The following is a 21,183-nucleotide window of genomic DNA, read 5'->3' on the forward strand; positions in this document are numbered from 1 at the left end:
ACAAATATTTCTTCAGAAAGTATGTATATAACTTTCCCTTAGAAAGATCTGAATTGACATACGATGAAAACTTGATTAGATTAGCCAAATAAAATTATCTCATTGCTTTGTTTGTCCTTTTGTTTAGAAGGTTAATTGTTTTTGTGTATGAAAATTGAAAATATTTTATATTCACGTTACCTTATTTACATGTGTTTTCAATTAGTAGCAGCAGCATGCTATAGTGATTATTATTAGAGGCTCACTCTGATGCATGTTGCAGAAAAGATAAATATTGTGTTTTTTAGATTTTTTTTTATGCTTATTTTGTATACTATTTATATTTTCAATTTGTATGCGAATAATAATAATAATGATAATAATAAATATTATTATCATTATTATTATTATTATTATTATTATTATTATTATTATTATTATTATAATAGTTGAAATGATTATATAAAATTGACAATATTTAAAAATTGTTAAAATATAAAAAAATGTGTGATTTTTAAATATTGTCAAAATTATATAGTTACACTAGAACTATCATAATGATAGTCACTGTAGACTCTACGGTAGAAGTACACAGTACAACACAATAGTTTTTAAGTCTTTTTTATAAGACTAATACTTGTATTAACTATTGACATTCTTTCCTTTTTAACAGTTGTAGGTGTATTTTTATCTAGGATTAAATAAAGCTTCAGAGATAATTATACATGGCGAAGGATCAACTTCAAGTGTTGAATGCACTTGATGTGGCCAAAACACAATGGTATCATTTTACAGCAATCATTGTTGCAGGAATGGGATTTTTTACAGATGCCTATGATTTGTTTTGTATTTCCCTCGTAACCAAGCTACTCGGCCGCATATACTATCACGTTGACGGCGCACCAAAGCCGGGAAATTTGCCGCCCAATGTCTCCGCCGCAGTTAACGGCGTAGCCTTTATCGGAACACTCTCTGGCCAGCTCTTCTTTGGCTGGTTAGGTGACAAGCTCGGCAGAAAGAAAGTCTACGGCATGACTCTGATGCTTATGGTGGTTTGCTCTGTCGCCTCCGGCCTCTCGTTCGGCCGGGAACCGAAGTCGGTTCTGACGACGCTCTGCTTTTTCCGGTTCTGGCTCGGATTCGGTATCGGAGGAGATTATCCGCTTTCTGCCACCATTATGTCGGAGTACGCAAATAAGAAAACTCGCGGCGCATTTATCGCCGCCGTCTTCGCGATGCAGGGATTTGGTATCTTGGCCGGAGGCATATTTGCAATCGTTATCTCATCGATATTCAAGGCGAAATTCGATTCTCCGCCATATAAGGTTGATCCGGTAGGCTCAACTGTTCCAGAAGCAGATTTTGCGTGGAGAGTAATTCTTATGGTGGGGGCTCTTCCTGCTGCACTGACATACTATTGGAGGACGAAGATGCCGGAAACCGCGCGTTACACGGCGTTGGTTGCGAAGAACATGGAACAGGCTACAAAAGATATGTCTAAAGTTATGCAAGTAGAACTCCAAGCAGAGGAATTAAAGAAAGAGGAGGATAAAACTAAGGATTTTGGCTTGTTCTCTAAGCAATTCGCGGCGCGTCATGGTTTACATTTGCTTGGAACAGCGAGTACATGGTTCTTGCTTGATGTTGCATTTTACAGTCAGAATCTCTTCCAGAAAGATATCTTCAGCGCAGTCGGTTGGATTCCTCCTGCGGAAACCATGAACGCGTTGGAAGAAGTTTACAAGATCGCCAGAGCTCAAACGCTTATAGCTGTCTGCAGTACAGTTCCTGGATACTGGTTTACAGTCGCATTCATTGATAGGATCGGAAGATTCACCATCCAATTGATTGGTTTCTTCTTCATGACAGTGTTCATGTTTGCCCTCGCAATTCCTTATGAGCACTGGACTCAGAAAGAGAATCGCATTGGATTCGTCGTGTTGTATTCATTAACATTCTTCTTCGCAAACTTTGGACCTAACTCAACCACTTTCGTCGTCCCTGCGGAGATCTTCCCTGCAAGATTCCGCTCTACATGTCATGGGATTTCGTCGGCTTCAGGCAAGCTTGGTGCTATGATTGGTGCTTTTGGATTTCTATATTTGGCGCAGAGTCCGGACAAGACCAAGACAGATGCAGGTTATCCTCCCGGCATTGGTGTCAAGAATTCTTTGTTGGTATTAGGAGTGGTTAATATTTTAGGGTTCTTGTTTACATTCTTGGTGCCTGAGCCAAAGGGAAAATCTTTAGAAGAAATATCAGGTGAGCATGAACAAGAAGATGAGCTTGGAAATAAGGTATAGTCGTGTTGTTTGGCACAATTAGGACGAATAATAAAGCCGTGCCTTCAATTTGGTATTCGAATCACCCGGCCCAAAAGTAGGTTCTTTTCTATATGAGTTGCTCTTTTTATTTGATTTTGTGTTGTCATTTTGTATAGATAACAGGTGCTATTTGTTCTGTGATTTGGAAACGTATGTAATTGTCTATTTCATTCTTTAATTTGATGACTATATATATATGTTTCTTTACTTTTAATAACCATCTCCCTTCTTCATCACCTACGTTCCCCTTATATGTATTACTTCTTTGTTGGCCAATGTACTTTTTTGGTCTAATGTGCATTCTTTGTTGAGAAGTAATCATGGTAGTTTTTGGTTTTATCTTTTATGTTTAATTTTTATATATATTATTGACTGTCTACCAAAAAAATGTATCTTTACATTGTTACATATATTTTCATTTTATCCTGTAATTTGGCACATACTTTGTGCTCTACATCTTTACAAGATTTTCTAGAGTATACCAACTTAAAGTTGATATATTGTGAAGAATAAATACTTGTAAATATTGATGATCTACTTCATCTACTTCTAGTCTTCTACTATTATATAATGGAATGGAATATGGAATGGAATATAGAAAGGAACTGGTGGATAATTTTTTCTTTTAAAATGTCTTTTAAGTTTTAGTATAACTTACTCTCTAAATTTAAACCAAATTTCTTATTATTATCTACATCTAATTTATAAAAAAAATAGATTAATAGACACAATAATACTTATCAATATACTAATATTGATTAATTTCAGAGTTATTATGAAAATATATATTATTCAATAAACAAAAGATAGCTTATAAAGTAATTATTTTCATCAAAGATAGATATTTTATTCATTGAAATAATTAATGAATATAAGTGATCTTAAAAAGATAATCCGTCTGACTAATAATTTAGACTTCCCACGTAGTTTTTTATAAGTTAAAAACAACATAGAATTAGAGTTCAAATAGAGAAGAATTCAAGACGTGGATGTAGTTATTGTAAGTATTTTATTAGTTTTCAATTCCTTTACTTTAAAGATCTTCCAATTCTTTGTCTTTCAAATTTGTCATAGAATCGTTGCCACCATAGATATTTGCTTTTATACTTTATTTCAGCTTAAACTTTTGGTTCGTCTCTGTCCACCATTTTCATAGCTCGCCGGATTTTGGTATCCTCAAAGTTGAGATTATTCAGCTAAGTTCTAGATTTTTTTTGGTGTGTGAGTAATTTGTGCCAGAACATTTTAGTTTTGGGTAGACATTTTAACTTTTAGATTACCTTTTGAATTTGCTTTTGTTGGCATTATTCTGTGGCGTCTTAGGAGGAGGACGGAAGAACTGAAAAGTAATTGAGTAGCCTGAAACATAATTTTCTTTTTCTATTAAAAAAATGATGTAATCAATATTATGATTTTAAAAAGCAAATCAAATCGGTTAGTTCAACTGGATTAAAAGGGATACCATCTAAGAAGTGGTAAATTCGGTAAAAAAGAATAGTAAACTCACATTATTCATGTAGCCTATTTTTTGTCTAATAGACGTCACGTTCTTCAATATTCACGTTCTGATTAGTGAATAATTACTCCACCTGCAACACATAATATTAATATGGGAAATGCTAGTTGTACAATACTAATCAGCCTTTAATCAGCCTTTAATCAGATTTAAATAATATTTAATTATTTTTGTAGTGTAACATGTTCCTATTTTGTAGATACATATCTATAATTAGATTTTAATTTAAATTTAAATTTTAAAATCCACCCACTTCATTGGTGGTTACGGTAACTTTGTTTTACTTTCGTAACTTTACGTAACAGATACAGTTTTTTAAATTCCTTATTCTACGAGACATTCACACGCATTAGTGAATCCCAAACCAAAAAGGATGCTGCCAGCTGAATTCTCCATCTCGTTTTCATTGGTGAAGACCATCACCACCTTCCAGCTGAAGTACTCTCTCATTTTGTATTGGTGAAAGATATCATTATTTTCTACACATGTGTTTATGTAATTTGTTAAGAAATATCATGTTCAACATTTTTAATTATATTTTAATTTAAACATAAAAACACTCTGCTGATTTAATTAGAACAAGGTTGATCTTATTTAATTTTATTAATAAAGTTGTTGCATAAGTATTTTCTACGTTAGTTTGAGCAAAGAAGCAAAAAAAAATTTGGAGTTTAAGAGAGAAGATGTAGTTGATATAGTCATAAAAATTCTGTTGTTATTTATCAATTATAACACATGATAGTATGATATTTTATTCAAAATATTTTTAAAACACATCCAAAATCAGGCTAACTTTAAATATTTAAATTTAAACGTTAATAATACAATTAATCTTTTGATTTTTTATTCGATCAAATGAATATAATACTTATTACTTAAATTATCAGTTAAATTTTTTTCGATACTTATTAGTTTTCAAAATTATTATAATCAACAATTAATTTAAAATTGTGTTGTTATTTTTCGATTATAACACATCTGATAGTATGATATTTTATACAAAATATTTTTAAAACACATCTAAAATCAGTCAACTTTAATAATACAATATAAATGTTAATAATACAATTATGAATGGTCGAATATAATTATATACATAAACTAAAATATTTTCAATTGTAGTTTCTTTTTCAATTGTAACACATTTAAAATATTAAGTTATACAAAAATATTTTTAAAACACATCCAAAATCATAAATCTAAAAATTAAATTTAAACATTAAAAAATAATTGTAACACATCTAAAATTATGAAGTTATACAGAAAATATTTTTAAAACACATCCAAAATCATAAATCTAAAATTTAAATTTAAACATTAAAAAGACAGCGTTGTTGTAAATGAGCGCCGAAAAGGAGGAAGGCAGCGTTGAGGATGAGCGCGGAAGAGGAAGGTAGCATGGATGAACGACAGCGGAGGATGACTTCTCTATGTGCACCTCTGAATTTTTCATATGCGCCTCTGGATTTTCGACATGGCACAAACGTGATTTCTCTGCTTCTTTGAGTGTTTTGTACGAGTTTAATTAATAATTTGATAGTTTAAGGTTTATTTTATAATTTTAAAATCAAAATTTTGAATTTTGAATAATTTAATTTTTAGATATGTATTTAAATTATAATATATTAATAATTAAATATATTAAATCTGAAACAGAAATTTAAAATTTAAATTTTAAATTTCAGTTTTTTTAGATTGTATTTTGAATATATATTTAATTTTAAAAAGACAATAAATCTATTCATAATTTTTAGTTGTTTGTTTTAATTTTTTTTTAATTATTGTAATAAAAAGGCTGAATGTTGTACTATTTTTAAAGGATACCTAGTTGAACCGTATTAATATTGCCAGTAAAATGTAAATAAAATACGAATCTAATTCGATTAACTTATTAATACTGTTATTTCATTACAACCGGTATTTCAGTTGGTGTAAACTGCTATTTTAGAATGGGCGTAAACTACAGCATTCGTTTTCACGCCTAAACAAACAACAAATTAATTAGTGGATCATCCATTTCGTTGTAATTGTATTCTGATATACGGTACAATAACTTATAAAGATGCATGAGAGTTGCTGACTCCTAATTGTAAGTATAAATTTGCTCAAAATTTTAGAGCAATAGTAGATACTTTGCGTAGGTATATGTCGTTGACTTATCCGCAAAGAGAGTGGTACCCAATAGATCAAAGATGTGACATCTAACGTATCAGTGAACAGACTTCCAAGTGTCTAAAGGTTGTGTGTCTTTAATATGACGAACTTAAGACAACTTTATGTAACTTTGGAGGGACTAATCAAAAGTTTGCTGCTGAAAATCGCTAAGTTGTGCTTGACCAAGAAGTTATGATTGTTATCAGTCCAATCGGTTATGAGCACTCCATCAATCGACAGGACATATATATGTGCTATGTCTTCGAGTGTCACCGTAACCTTACCGACCAGTAATGCGAAAGTGTGAGTCTTCTACCTCCATCTTTCTTCAAGAGCAGCTAGCAACGCACCATTTCCTCTAATTTCTCCAATTCTTGATATGTGGTAGAATCTCATTGTTTATGAGGTCTGATCAACCGCCGAATGTCACATCTCCGGTGGATCAAGTTTAAGGGGCAAAATATTCTTATTAGCCTAGTTCAACTAAAATGCAAAAAATAAATAATATTAAAATTGAAATAAAAAATAATTAAATAAAATTAAAAAATTAAACTTTTATATTTATATTATTTATTAATTTTAATAAATACCAATTACAACAAAAATAATAATATTGTAACAGAGAATTAAATAAAAAATAATTACCGAAAATTCTTATTTTTTATTAACATTTACAAAAATATTAATTTAATAATTATAAAATAAAATAAATAATAAATATTAAAACAAAAAAATAACTAAATAAAATTCGAAAAAATTTAATTTTTTATATTTATATTATTTATTAGTTATAATAAACACCAACTAAAACAAAAATAATAATATTGTAACAGAAAATAAAATAACAAATAATAATCGAAAATTTGAATTTTTATTTATTTATAAAATATTAATTTTAATAATTACAAAATAAAATAAATTAATAATATAAAAATAAAAAATAAAAAATAATTATATAAAATTTGAATAAAATTTAATTTTCTATATTTATATCATTTATTAATTTAAAAAAAATACTAATTGCAACAAAATAATAATATTGTAAGAGAATATCAAATAAAATATAACTACAGAAAATTCAAAATTTTTATTAATATTTATAAAAAATATTAGTTAGTTTTAATAATTTCAAATTAAAATAAAATAAAATAAAATATAATTGTAATAAATTAAAAAACATGTTTTATATTTATATTATTTATTATTTTTAGCAAATTAGAATAAAATAATAATATTATAACACATAATAAAATAAAAATAATTACAGAAAATTTGAAAATTTTTTTATACATTTATATTATTTATTAATTTTAATCATTAAAATTTAAAATAACATAATAATACTATAACAGAAAATAAAAAAAATTACTACACAGAATTTCAAATTTTTTTGTATGTATATTATTTATTAATTTCAATATTTAAAAGAAATATAAAATATTATATTACAGCAGAAAATAAAAAAGAATTACAACATATCCGATAAATATATTTATTAATAATTAATTAAATAATAACAGAAAATAAAAAATTAATAACAAAAAGTTGAAAAAATAATAATACTATCATCACAGAAAATCTACAAAAAATAAATCAAATGATTAACTATACTAATATTGTTAATAATAATATTAACTAAACTAATTATATTTAGTATATTAATCAAATAATAAGCTCTAAATTAGCGAAAATAATAAAAATTTACATAATTATGTTATCTAAATAGTTGATAATATGTTCTGTCATCGACATATAATTATGTATTATTTTTATTAAATACCCGTTTAAAATTTTTTATATATAAATTTCACATCTATACATTAAAATACTCTCTAAAACTCAGTAAACCAAAATACTCTCTCAACTCTCTTTACAATGTGTTGAACGAGTGAGGAGGAGAACCAGGTGGGAGGCTTTTATACTTTGTTTGGATGAGATGAATTTAGAGAGAAAGAAAACGAAGGAAAAAAATGGATAAAAAAAGTGATTTTTCTTCGATGGGACAACACGAATTTTTTTATAAAACTGGTGCGACACGTCGCATTTGTGTTGGAAAAGCTACTTTCACCGCATACATCACGCTACTTGCATGTTAACAGGGACTTGTCAAGTATTTCTCTTCTTTGCAAAGTCTAGTTTGAGTTACCCTATTGGTACAGAAAATGTTGCAGCTTCACATTATGACAAAATCTACCATGATAGAATATAATTGTACAACATATAGTTATTGTCCATTAAAAAAAAGTAAATGCTATATTGCCTATCATTAATTTAGATATGGAAAATATTGTGGTGTATTGGCTGAAAATGAAGATACTGTGTGTATTAAAAACAGATGGACGTGTCAGATGAAGGCACAACACGCAGGGGCGTGGTGCCTGAATCACGTGGGGGGCGTGGAGGCTAGGTAGCATGGTGTGGTTGAGCCAACTAGGCAGCACGCAGGGGGCGTGCTGACATGGCAGAAGTTGGTTGGCTACGAGGGGCAGCACGTGGGGGGCGTGATGAGTCAGCACGCTGGGGGCGTGCTGACATGGCGAAGGCTGATTGGTCCAAGTATGCAACACGTGGGGGGATTGTTGAGTCAGCACGCAGGGGCGTTCTGACACGTGTCAAAGCGTGATTGACTGAGGCAGGCAGCACGTGGGGGGCGTGTTAAGTACACCCCTCTATATAAGGCAGAGCTCGATAGTGTTTTGCATACTGAGTAAGATTTGAGTGTGTTGTGAGGATTCTTTGAGGCTGTTGTTATTGTAATGGAGGGCACCGCAAATTTGGTGGTGTATCGTAATGGTGAGATAATACGTAATACTCATGAGGGAGTGAGATTTGTGTCCCAGAATCTATTTTCGTTTGTGGTTCCATGCACGATGACGTTAATGGAGCTGCAGAACGGCCTCTGTCAAAACATGGAGAATGGTACGTTAATGAGAGTGAGCAGAATTCTGTACCGGAATCCGATTGTAGTTTTTGGTGGTCTAATACGATTTGATACCATGCCGATCACGGATAAAGCGAGTATGCAGAATATGTTTCAAATTCACCGACAGACACATATGCGACACCCACAGATTGAGTTGTACGTTGAGTTTGAAGCTGTAGAGGCAGTAGCGGTCCAAAATGATATAGATGTAAATGATGATAGAGCTGCAGTGTACGAAGGAATGAATAATGACAGCGAAGAGGACTTCGAAGCCACTTATGAAGCCGGCGACGAAGATGAGGATGGTGATGTGGGAGTTGAGGCAACAGCAGAGAATGTAGTGGTTCATCCCTCGAGCAGTCAACCGATGGGCGTTCCACCTTTTATGCGTGAGTTGGATCTCGACGCCATGCATACCCCCGAGTTTCTGGAATATGCAAACATAGGTACGCGTTGACTAAATAAGAAGTTTTTGTTAGTTTATACTTTGGATTGATCAATAAACGATGATTTCGGATTTCTGTAGGAATTGCTGATCTTGAGGACGGAGAGTTCCGGATTGGAATGGAATACAGTTCTAGAAAGTCGGTTGTCGCAGTAATTAGAAGTTTCACTATATCTAAAGTGATGGTTTTCAGTGGCTAAGAGAAGGGGGTTGAATCTTAGCCCCTTTTTCACTTAATAACACTTGATGGTCTTTAAAACAACTTCTGGAGACCTTTTGATTTTTGTCTCGTTCCCAGCCACGAGACTTTTTCTTTTTGTCTCGTCACTCGGCACGAGATATTTTTCAGTTTTATCTCCTAGGCAGCAGAAACAAAAATGGAGTAGAAGAGAGAGAAAATTACACCAAGATATATCCTGGTTCAGCTGCAAAGTGCAAGGCAGCCTACATCCAGTTTCCATCACAACAATGATGGAATTTCACTATAATCATTCTTGATTACAAACACCAATTCTCCCTAGGAACTACCCTTCCTATCTAGGACAAGTCCAGAATCTAAACCCCAATTCTGAACTTGACTTAGTTACTGCCAAGCTTTCAACTGCTAAGTGCTAACCCAACTTGCAAGGGGATTCCCACAGAATCATGAAACACAACACAGATGTACAAAGGACTTCTAAGGACATCTATGGCTTTTTCTTTTAATTTTGCACTCTCTGCCTTTTTTCGCTCTATGGCTTTTTCATACAAACCTCACTGTTTGCCTTTTTCCATGAGACTCAAGACAGACAAAATTAAATAGAAAAATTACAAAATGAAGAACATTGAAGGAGAAGAACTTCTGTTAGCTTAGGTAGCTATGAGAACTCTGTGCCTTGCACTCTCACTCCTTGCTTCAAGCCCTGGCTGTTCACCCTTATATATAGGGAGAAGCCTCCACGGTTGAAACCAAACAAACCAAGCTAATCTTCTTCTTCATGCAAACCGGTTCGGCCAGAGAGAGAGAAGAGGAAATTGAATGTAAAACCTAACATGCAATTACCTCTGGTCCTTCCTTGGTCACCAATCTTCATCAATCCGAGCCTTCCATCTTGCCTTGCACCCTAAGATGGACTCCTACCCCTTGATGCTTCATGATGATGACAGCTTCATCTGCTCCAACTTCTGCCTCTTCCATCACGTAGCCACTGTAGCTACCTCCTATGGTGGTTGAGCAAAATCAGAGTCAAGCCATCCCTCCAAGGATCTTCTTCTACTGACCGAAATCTTCTTCATCCATTTTTGGGTATAAAGAAGCCAAGATCTCTTCACCAAATCTTACCAGAAGTGATGAGAATCTCAGCCACAACATACTTTTTGTTTTCTTTTTCTTGCCATCATTGTGATGGTCTTGTTACTTACTTCTCCTTCTTTTCGGTGGCTAGGCTTAGCTTCCATGGTTTCTGTGATATGACCAAAAGAAGAAGAAAGATTAGAGAGAGAAGAAAGAGAAAGAAAAGCAAAGCTATGAGTGTTAGATAAATTAATTAGGTGCAACTCTCCATGCTTTGTGTAGTAGCGTGTAAGCTACACTTAATTGCAATCAAATCACATTTTCTCTTTCATGTTTCCAAGGTAATAAACTTAAGCAAAGAAAATTTGAAATCCACCATATGATGGAAATGAAATCCGTTAGAAGCATAAGGCAAAAATATTTGCTTCCTCTCTCAATTGGTTTCAGACCAAGCAAGCAAAATACTTTGGGCTTGTATCAATAATAATTTAAATTGGCCCAAAAAAATAAAACATTTCAGCCAACATTCATATGACAAATTTGTATAAGGCTGAAGTTTGATATTATTGGGCTTAGGATCTTTTCTTTTCGACCTATTAACAAACCTGCATAGCAAAATTATTTAATTAACAAATTTGGAATCAAATTAATAATTTTGCAATTAATCATATTAATAATGTTTGATCATCACTAATTTAAATTAGAGTTTTCCAAACTCATCATAGAGGAGTTGACTATGATGTGTATGAGTCTGAGCCACAGACGTTCTATGCAAAATACAAGATGTACGGGCGTGGATGTGACTGGCTTATCCGAGCCAGCTTGATATGGAAAAAAGGTTGTTGGGAGATACGCAGATACAACGGTAGGCACACGTGCACAATCGGAACGATTTCACAAGATCATTCCAAGTTGGACTCGGATACAGTTGCTGAGGATATAAGGCCATTGGTCGAGACGGACCCGTCCATCAAGGTGAAATCTATAATTGCGGAAGTCCAGTCAAGGTTCAACTATACCATTAGTTATTGAAAGGCTTGGTTGACAAAGCAGAAGTTCGTAGCCAAAGTTTTTGGTGGTTGGGAGGATTCTTACCAAGCCTTGGCATGGTGGCTCTCGGTCATGGTGTAGAAGATTCCTGGTTCAGTTGTCCAAATAGAAACACGACCACTGTACAACGGGAATGAGGAGGCACAAGGTGTAAAAATACTTCATCGTATATTTTGGAGTTTCAATCCATGCATCAGGGCATTCAGGCATTGCAAGCCCCTGATTCAGGTTGACGGCACACACCTATACGGAAAATACAAAGGTACACTTCTAGTCGCTGTTGCACAAGATGGGAACCAGAACATTGTGCCTATCGCCTTTGCATTGGTGGAAGGGGAGACAGCTAATGCGTGGCACTTCTTTCTCAGGAATCTGCGAACGTATGTTGTTAGAAAAGATGGTGTGGGTATGATCTCAGATCGGCATGAGTCAATACGGGCAGCAGTTAATCGTTCCGATGGTGACTGGCAACCTCCAAGAGCATGGTGGATGTTTTGTATAAGACACATCGGCAGTAACTTCTTAAGGGCATTCAAAGTCCCTCACTTGCAGAAGATTGTTGTCAACATAGGGTATTCAAGAACGGTGGAGGAGTACAATATCAACTATAAGAGGTTGGAAGAGCGAGGCGAGGCATATGCCAGGTGGTGCGATGCCATCGGACTCAGACATTGGGTATTGGCATTCGACGAGGGACATCGATGGGGTCATATGACAACGAACCTTGTCGAGTGCATTAACTCAGTGTTGAAGGGTGTCCGTAATCTACCTGTGTTGGCGCTGGTCTGAGCAATATATTATAGGTTAAATGAACTCTTTACGCGGAAGAGTGCCGAGACTCACGAATGCAAGCGTGCTGGATTTACGTACTCCGTATTTGCGCAACAGCGGATAGAAGCAAGTATGCAACAGGCTGGGAATATAGTTGTGCACCGCTTTGATAGATGAAATGAGATGTTTGAGGTGCGCAAAATGACTACTGGAAAGGTGTTAGTTGTTGATCTTGCGCGACGGACGTGTGACTGTGGGCACTTTCAGGTTGAACGAATACCATGTCGCCATGTTATTGCTTGCTATGCTAACCAGCGTCTCGATTGGCAGTTTTATGTGCATGATGTGTACAAGATGATGGAAGTTCGTAAGGTATATAAATTTGAGTTCACACCATTAGGAGATCCCGAGACATGGCCTGCTTATGAGGGACCCACATTGGTCGCTAATCCCGCCCTGAGGCGAACGTCTAAAGGCAGGCCCAAACTGACCCGATACTTGAATGAAATGGACTCACGTGACATGCATGGTCCTCGGATATGCCGTCTCTGTGGTGCTCAGGGTCATAGTCGGAGTAGGTGTCCGCAGCGTGCTGGACCGAGTGGTGCTGCTTCGTAGTTTAATATGGTCATGTTTGTACTTTTTAATTTGCATTTTATCAGTTGATACTTTTGAAATCAGACGTGTTTGTATTTTTCAAATGAAGTCTATCCATTGATATTTTAATGTCTGCTTAATATTGTCATTAACTGATTTCCTTAAGTTAATATACAAAAAAAGAACTACGGGTTACATAAGTTAACAAACCAAATATTAAACACGAATTACATTAACTTAATTCTGAAAATAAAATCTAGATAACCTAAACCGAAGCTCACTTCTTTCCAGCTAAGTAGTTCAGTCCCTTACCCATAATACCCCGACCGAACCGCAATGGAGTATACCTATCAGGTGGATTTCGCTCCATCCGTAGGTCATATGGGTGACCTCGAACTAAGTCATCCACCCCCGGAGCTCCCGAACCACCTGCCTCTGTAGGAGCGGCCGACCCACCTGCATCTGTCGGAGCGGCCGACCTGCCTGCCTCTGCTGAAGCGGATGGACCGGGGTTGAACGTGTTAACAACTGTGTATGCCCGCTGACGCTGGATAAAACCACTATCACATGACGCACTCCCTGACGTGTGGTCGGAAGTACAACCCCGCAAACCATGGGCCATATCTACTGATGCCCTATGTGGATCAGCTGACACCGACAGTGAAGGGATACCACTAAAATCTGACCAGCCACCCAAATCAGCGTTGGTCCAATGCTGTAGTTGCTGATCTCCGTGTCCGCTGCTGGAGAAGTCAAACCAATCATGACCGGAAGGAATAGTAAGTATGGGATCATGATGCTGGCCAGACTGACCCTGGTCACTGTGCTGAGAATGGTGACTGCTCTGAGCGTGGTGGCTGTGCTGAGAGTGCTGAGAATGGTGGCTGCCCTGAGTGTGATGGCTACCATGACTGTAGGCCGGTGGCTGTGGTATATAATAAGGAATCGGCTCAAACACTGTATGCTGTGGGGCAGGTGGCTGTGGGGCAGGAGGCTGTGGATGATGAGGAATGTACCCCGTCAATCTCAACAGATGTCCGTAGGAGCATACGTACCAATCCCAGGACTCCACCGTCGGTAAAAAATCCCAGTCGGAAGGGGTGCTGATCTCGCAATCGACTGTGTCGCCTGTTGGCCCACTCCGCTATCCATGGCCCATGCAAAACTGTCCAGTCATGAAGCTGCACTCCGCGTAGAACGATGCAATGCTGATCAAGTGGAATATCCCTTGCTGCCCGCGGAGGAGGTTGTGCATATCCAAACTGACGCATCACTCGATCCACAGGGTGCCACTCGACACACTCGAATGACAACAACGGAGCAACGATGTCACACACCTCAAGATAGGGATGCAACTCGTCCGGAACGATCAATCCGTGGTACGGCCGCCACTTAAACTGCCACAGTATTATTGGTATATTAGAACCCTAACAATAATGGTTGGAAAAATGAAACAGAAAAATCATAACTATTTACCTCCTGCATGTAGTCTATATCATGCCTGAATGTCTCTATGGTCTTGGATAACCACGCTGTGGTCCGTTTCGAATGACTCCACCTGATACATTATTAATTGAAAAAATTTAAATAACTCACCATAAGTCAAACATGCATCATGAATATAACACATGACTAAAATAAGACTTATTACCTCCTGGCAACTGATATCTCGGCCGGTAAAAGGGTTTGTCTCGGTACGGGAGCAAGACACAGCATTCGCTCCCATGCCCAAACAAACAACAGATTCAGAGGGCCATCCATCTCCTTTGTATCATATCGTGATGCACGGCATAGTGCTCTGTAAATATGCGCAAGACATGCTGACCCCCAACTATAAGTATGGATCTGCTCGAAATCGCAAAGCAATAGTAGATATTTCGCATGGGCATATGTGGTTGACTTGCCCGTGAATAGGGTCGACCCTAACAAACAGAAGATCTGACATCTGACGTATCTCCTGATGGACTCCTTAGTGTCCAACGGCTCTGCGTCTCTGATACGTCGAACCCAACCCAGCTTTATATAGGACTTCGCATTATGACTGACTGATGGCTCACGACCGAATATCGCTATGCCCTGACTTTGAACGAAGTCGCTACTACTATCTGTCCATCCATTGACAGGCTCTCCATCAATAGGTAGGCCGAATATATGAGCGACATTCTCTAATGTCACTGTAACCTCACCGATCGGCAATACAAAGGTGTGGGTTTCAGGCCTCCACCTTTCAACCAGAGCAACTAACATGGGGTGAAATCCTCTTATAACTCCAATTCTAGAGACGTGGTAGAATCCCGTGGCGCGTAAGTAGTTCTCCACCATCGGATTCCACGTATGTGGCGGATCCAGTTTACGCACCAACAAATTCCTGTTAGACTACATCAACAAAGATATATGTTATATTAATTAAATAATAATCCTTATAAATATTTTAATAAACATTCACATATTTATTTTAAATATTTATTTATTATAATATTCTTTATTTTAAATATTTTAAACATTCTTTATTTATTATAATATTTATTTATTAATATACGCAACATATTTATGTTAAAAAAGTCAAAATATTTTTTTTATTCTTGAATATATTCATAACAACAAAAATTAAAAAAAAATATTAAAAAAATTACATATTATTATTATTAACGTTTATTTCATAAAAACTATTATTATATTGTTAAAATATTTATAAAATACACAAAATAATATTCTCATTACAAAATATATATACATTAAAAAATATAAATACATAAAAAATAAATTTTAAATACAGAAAAAAAATAAAATTTGCCAACTTACATAAATAGGATGATCCAAATAGTTGATAATATGTTTTTCGGGCGTCATATAATTACGTACCATTTTTTTTAAATCCCTAAAACTAAAAATTTTTTCACCGTATAAACTTTTAATTCACTACTACTAACTACTACTCACTACTACTCACTACACTCTTCTCACCCTAAACCTATACACCCAGACAGCCCACACTTCTTTCCTTCTCTCTAATTTCTTTGCTTCAGCAACTATTTCCCTTACAATATGCAACGAAACATGCATATAGAAGAAGGAGAGAGCTCGCTAGTTACCGGAGGAGGGGGCTGTCCCCTGCATGCAGGCAGCTTGCAGCACGCCCCCACGTGGTGCAGTAGTAGCATTGGAACTCCGCGGGAATCTCTGCTGCGCTTCACGGGTCTCCAGGCTCTACGCCCCCTGCGTGGTGAGTCAGCACTCCCCGGCGTGGTGGAGGAGGGTCGCCACGTCGCAGGAAGTATGCCCCCAGCGTGTTGAGAGAGTGCCGCCACGTAGCCACCGACTGAGGCACCACGTCCCCGGCGTGTTGACCGTTGGTTCCATACTCCAGCAATATCCCTCCTTGGCCAATATCCAGCCAATATACCATCCCTGCATCCATAAGAAAAATAATTTCTGTCATTTTGTACCTAAATTATTAAAAAAAAAAAAATATTTAATAAATTTTATATAGTTTATTTTTTATTTTAAACATTTTATTTTTTACTTTAGAAGGAAAGTTAAGCAATTTAGGTACCATAACAAAAACACCATAGAACTCATCAAAAAAAATTCTATATTATAGATTGATTATTTTTCTTTAATTTTTTATTTTTGACTCGTACTATTCTAGTTTATTAAAACTAAAATTAAACTAGTTTTAGGATAAAAAAAGAAATATTTTTTACTTTTAATAAAATAAAATATTTCTTTGTTTGATAATTATTTATTTATTTTATTATATATATTTTATATTTTTAATTATAAATTTAGTTTTGATATATTGTATAAAATATTTTACATTATTAGTATATTAAAATTAAACTATTTAACTATTCTGTTATGTATATAAGTGTCATTCTTTCATAATGTAAAAATTTAAAATTCAGATAGTGCTAGAGTGAAGAATGTTCTTTTTATAAGAAAAAAATAAAAAAAAAACCATATACAATATACATATTTTTTATAAATTTAAGTGATAATTTTTATTTTTTAATTTAATTCTAAGTTTAATTATTTTGTTGGTCTATTAAATTTTTAATTTGGTTTTTATATATATTTTTTTTAATTGAGTATACTATTTTTAATTTTATAATTATGTTCTTTTTAGTGTAAAAAATATTAAAATTAATAAAATAATTTTTCGTAAATTAAAAATATTCATAATTAAAAATCTAACTAAATCTTTGACTTGCATGTATTTTTTAAAAAAATATTCTATTAATTTTAATATTTTTTATATAAAAATAACTTAATTACAAAATTAAAAATATTATAAAAATTTAATTAAAAAATATAAAAAATTAATTAAAAATTTAATAAAATTACAAGAACCAATACAATAATTAAACCTTAATTCTATAGAGACAGAAAAAACCTTAATTCTATTAAAAAAAATTCCCTAAAAATTCATCTATGACTTGGCAGTTGGCACGGCATGATTGATTCTTCCTTTAGTTGTTGACTACTAAACTAGAATTCAAATAAAAACCTATTGAAAATCCCGCACATAGCAACAAAAAATGCTAAATTTGGGGATTTAGGGTTTTTTTTTTTCCTATCTTCATCGTTTTTTTCCAACCAAGCTTGCAATAATTTAAGTTCGCGCCAAAATGGAACCGGAAGGTAAGCTTTTCTTCTTCCTTTCACCCTTCAATTGAATTGAATTGATGTTTTTGTTTTTAAATCAATAATTCAACACTGTGTTGACAGTGTTGTATGTGATTCTGTACCCTTCATCACGTTTTAGGGCAAAAGGGTACCGTAAACCCTTCAGCAATGCTAGCTTCCTTGCTTAGTAGGAGAGCCAAGCTTCACGAAGATTTGCGCAGCATTGAAAAGCAGGTAAATTTTCCAACTTGGTGTCTGTGTTCGTTGCTGTGCTTTGCTTAGTAATTGGTGGATATTATTCTTGTCTCTATTCACTTTCACAGTGTTCCTTTATAGAGTCTTCATTTTATGCTAATTTTTGAGATAGGATTGCAAATTGGGTAAAATGTACTATAACCTAAGTAAACCCTAGTCTCAACTCTCACCCTGACAAGAAACATAGATTACAGAGTTGTTCTTTGTGATTCAAAATTGATAAATTTGTCTCACAATTTGAAAAAGGTGACATATCAATTCTTTTGGACAAAATTCTTAATTGCACAAGAGGATATAATATGTTTGTTCCATTTAGTGATGAAAAAACTAACTTGTCGGATGAGGATACAGTAAGACAGTGAAGGACCAATGTGTGTGGTGAAGGACAAATTCGTGTCTTTCGATCTTAATTGACTACTTTTTCCCCTGTGTTTTTGGTAAGACTTAAGAGACTGAATTTAGGTTTTAAACCTAAATTGGGCACTTAACTTGCATACATCTTGATTAAGTTTGCAGATTTTGGGAGAAAGGGGCAAAGTCTTTGTGGCAATGTGCTCTATATACCATATTTATGGAGTATTTGATTAGAACACAATATGTGCACCTCTATTGATAGGTTCTTAGGAAAACTTGTTGTTTGGGATAGAATTAGGTGTCCATCATCTATTTGGTGTAAAGCATATGGACTCTTCAGAGGACTTTCCCTCCCCAGATATCTTAAGAAATTGGAAATCTACAATCCACTGATTTTATAGTTTTCTTTGTATTTTTTTAAGTTAAGAGGATCCCTTTTCCTCCACTTCTTTATATTTACTCCTCTTATCTTAATAAATTCTTTCTTTTGTAAAAAAAAAATAATCGTTTGACTTGAAAAACAATTTCATGTTCAAGTTAATGTTAATGTTAATTTAATGCAATAGGATTCAGTTGTATGTTTCTTGTTGAGTTGGGGTTGGGTATTCAATGGTGTACTTTGGGTGCAATATCTTTCATTATGATATACTCATACAAGACAAGGGGAATAGGGGATAACGTTTTTCTCTCAACACAGGTTTATGATATGGAGACAAGTTATTTACAGGATCCTGGGCAATGTGGCAATGTACTAAAAGGATTTGAAGGGTTCCTGTCTTCATCAAAGAACACTGCACTGTATGGAGCTTCTTATCTCTGGCTCTCCTTTTCTTTTATGATTTGGACTTTTGAAATAATCCTGACTCTCGTACTCTCTCTTGACTTGTTATGATCAAGGGACCTCTTCCCTTGATTCTCTTAGTTTTAGAAGTTTATTTTGTGATTTTGGTAATCTTCAGGAGAATATGATAGATGATAGCATGCTGATGATCTTCTGTACATATTTGAAAGCTGTATTTTGTAGGCATATATTAAAATATTCAGTGATTTTGATTCTTGGGAAAGGCTATTGTGTGGAATTTGTAACTTGCATTCACTGCAAACATGCCACACAATGGACTTGCATTGATAGCGATCATTTTATATATATATATATATAGAAACTCGAATGTGTTTGCATGTTCTAGGTGGAATATAAAGCTAAAGATAGCTTGACTAATGTTTCAATCTTTATATGACATTGGTGAATATAATTTCTTCATGGCAGCTTGAAGCGGTCAAGAAAGTTTCAGCCTGAAGATAGACTCTTTTCATTATCTTCAGTGACCTCGCCTGCGGTATTTTCTGATATTCTGGGATAATCTTCAATCCAGGAACTTTAAAAAAAAAAAAAGAAAAAAAAGGCTGCCCACTTGTGAGAACTATGTCATAAGACTGAGATAGGAAGAAATGAAGATAAACCTATGCTCTAAATTGTTTTTTTTTTTTCAGCGTCTACATCCTTTTAATGTTATCGTATATTTTGTGACAATTTAACCAAAGAATGTCTGATCTGATGTTATTATTAATCATTTCAATCAACTTGAAACAGAATATTTTTAATGGCAAATTTTATGTTAATGTTAAACATCATTGATGCTTAGAATTTTTTCCTTGACCCTTATTTGAATGTTCAAAGCATAAAGCATACTTTTTGTCCCTAATGTTTGCTAAATTTTTCAAAACTACCCCTAATATTTAATTTTGATTCAATTGAAACTTATTTCCAACATTAGGGACAATATTGAATCAAATTAAACATTAGGGATACTTGTGAAGAATTTCACAAATGTCGGGTATAAAAAACATACTTCACCCATGTTCAAATGTATGGTTTTTGGTCAATTGTGTCCAGCTTAGTTGTTGGAGTATAGGTTAGTACTTCACCGTCCTCATGACCCGTCTTTGGTTAGTACAACCCTGTTTTTCTCAGTGAAGTTATTTAAACATCCATATCGTTTTGCAAGTTGGTCATTTCTAACATGTAACATGCATTTAATTTCATCTGATTTACTATAGGCTGAAGATCTAGCAACTGGTAGAGATGGTGAGTTCATATAACCAAGCATTTCGTTAACATTACTGCCGTCAATTTTATTGTCTGCTAATTCATTGTATATCCACTTATATCAGATGGGAGACTGGATTTCGGTCCTGGTCGTTCAAAAGGTGGTGGAATTTATGCAAATGGCCAGTAAGTACTGAACGAATGCGTGTTTTGATTTGATTTGATCTTGTTGAATTTAGTGTCTTTTCTAAATTAAGAATAAATAAATAAGTGTATAGAAATATCTTATATCTTGGAAAATATGTACAAAAAGTCAAAACCTTGGTGGATTTTGGGCTAAGATATCTGCATGTGTGCACCCTTAGGGGTAAACCAAAGAAGGGAAGAGGTGGTCCAAGGGATGCAAAGAGATTAAGGCCTTCAACTGAACAAGATTTTGATTATGAAGATGATCCTGATTTGACATTATGATTGAAAATGTTGGTGCTAGTTTCTGTTCACTGTTTTGATCCTAATGTCTCATTACATTTTGTGTACATATTGTACTCTTGTTGTACATGTTTAGCTCCCCCAAAGTTATGGAATTTATTATAATAAAGCCCTTGTACTCATGTTGTACATGTATTTTTACCATGTATCTGGTTCAAGTAAATGTCTCCGTGCACATGTTAGTTTTCTTCCCTTTTTTTTTTTTTTTTTTTTTTTTTTTTTTTTTGTCTTTTGGCAATTTTTTATTTTTGGTTAAGGCAAATATTTGGTACACAGGCAAAATTAGCACAAGAACTTAGTGTTTCAAGAATAGTTGAATGGGTTAATGTGCTTTTCCATGTAATTAATTATATGTGAAGGTTTCGTTTTGTTCTATTTTT

General features: G+C 34.3%; 4 protein-coding genes across 5 annotated transcripts; all 4 read left to right on the forward strand.

The window, feature by feature from the left end:
• The first annotated feature begins 693 nt into the window (after positions 1 to 693).
• LOC107628223 (inorganic phosphate transporter 1-4) lies at positions 694 to 2,301 on the forward strand. Its single transcript, XM_016330993.3, has one exon. It carries the CDS (start codon positions 705 to 707, stop codon positions 2,280 to 2,282), a length of 1,578 nt encoding a protein of 525 aa, XP_016186479.2. The 5' UTR covers positions 694 to 704; the 3' UTR covers positions 2,283 to 2,301.
• A 6,428-nt stretch (positions 2,302 to 8,729) lies between these two features.
• On the forward strand, positions 8,730 to 11,440 carry LOC107626950 (uncharacterized). Its single transcript, XM_088504501.1, has 3 exons — positions 8,730 to 9,342; positions 9,423 to 9,493; positions 11,321 to 11,440. The coding sequence occupies exons 1-3, from the start codon at positions 8,730 to 8,732 to the stop codon at positions 11,438 to 11,440; spliced, it is 804 nt and encodes a 267-aa protein (XP_088360627.1).
• Positions 11,441 to 12,636: 1,196 nt separating this feature from the next.
• Positions 12,637 to 13,053, forward strand: LOC148573183 (uncharacterized). The gene has a single exon (XM_088505702.1). The coding sequence runs from the start codon at positions 12,637 to 12,639 to the stop codon at positions 13,051 to 13,053; it is 417 nt and encodes a 138-aa protein (XP_088361828.1).
• A 4,412-nt stretch (positions 13,054 to 17,465) lies between these two features.
• LOC107625048 (histone acetyltransferase subunit NuA4-domain protein) lies at positions 17,466 to 20,978 on the forward strand. Of its 2 annotated transcripts, none has more exons than XM_016327580.3 (7): positions 17,466 to 17,673; positions 17,761 to 17,892; positions 18,965 to 19,065; positions 19,535 to 19,604; positions 20,326 to 20,353; positions 20,440 to 20,500; positions 20,680 to 20,978. In XM_016327580.3, exons 2-7 carry the CDS (start codon positions 17,827 to 17,829, stop codon positions 20,783 to 20,785), a joined length of 432 nt encoding a protein of 143 aa, XP_016183066.1. In that variant the 5' UTR covers positions 17,466 to 17,673; positions 17,761 to 17,826; the 3' UTR covers positions 20,786 to 20,978. The 2 variants fall into 2 exon arrangements, with proteins under 2 accessions (XP_016183066.1, XP_016183065.1); XM_016327579.3 differs by having other exon boundaries at positions 17,495 to 17,673; positions 17,798 to 17,892.
• The last annotated feature ends 205 nt before the right edge of the window (positions 20,979 to 21,183 follow it).

This window comes from Arachis ipaensis, chromosome B2 (genome assembly GCF_059453495.1).
Source record: "Arachis ipaensis isolate K30076 ecotype BB chromosome B2, ASM5945349v1, whole genome shotgun sequence".
NCBI lineage: Eukaryota > Viridiplantae > Streptophyta > Magnoliopsida > Fabales > Fabaceae > Arachis > Arachis ipaensis.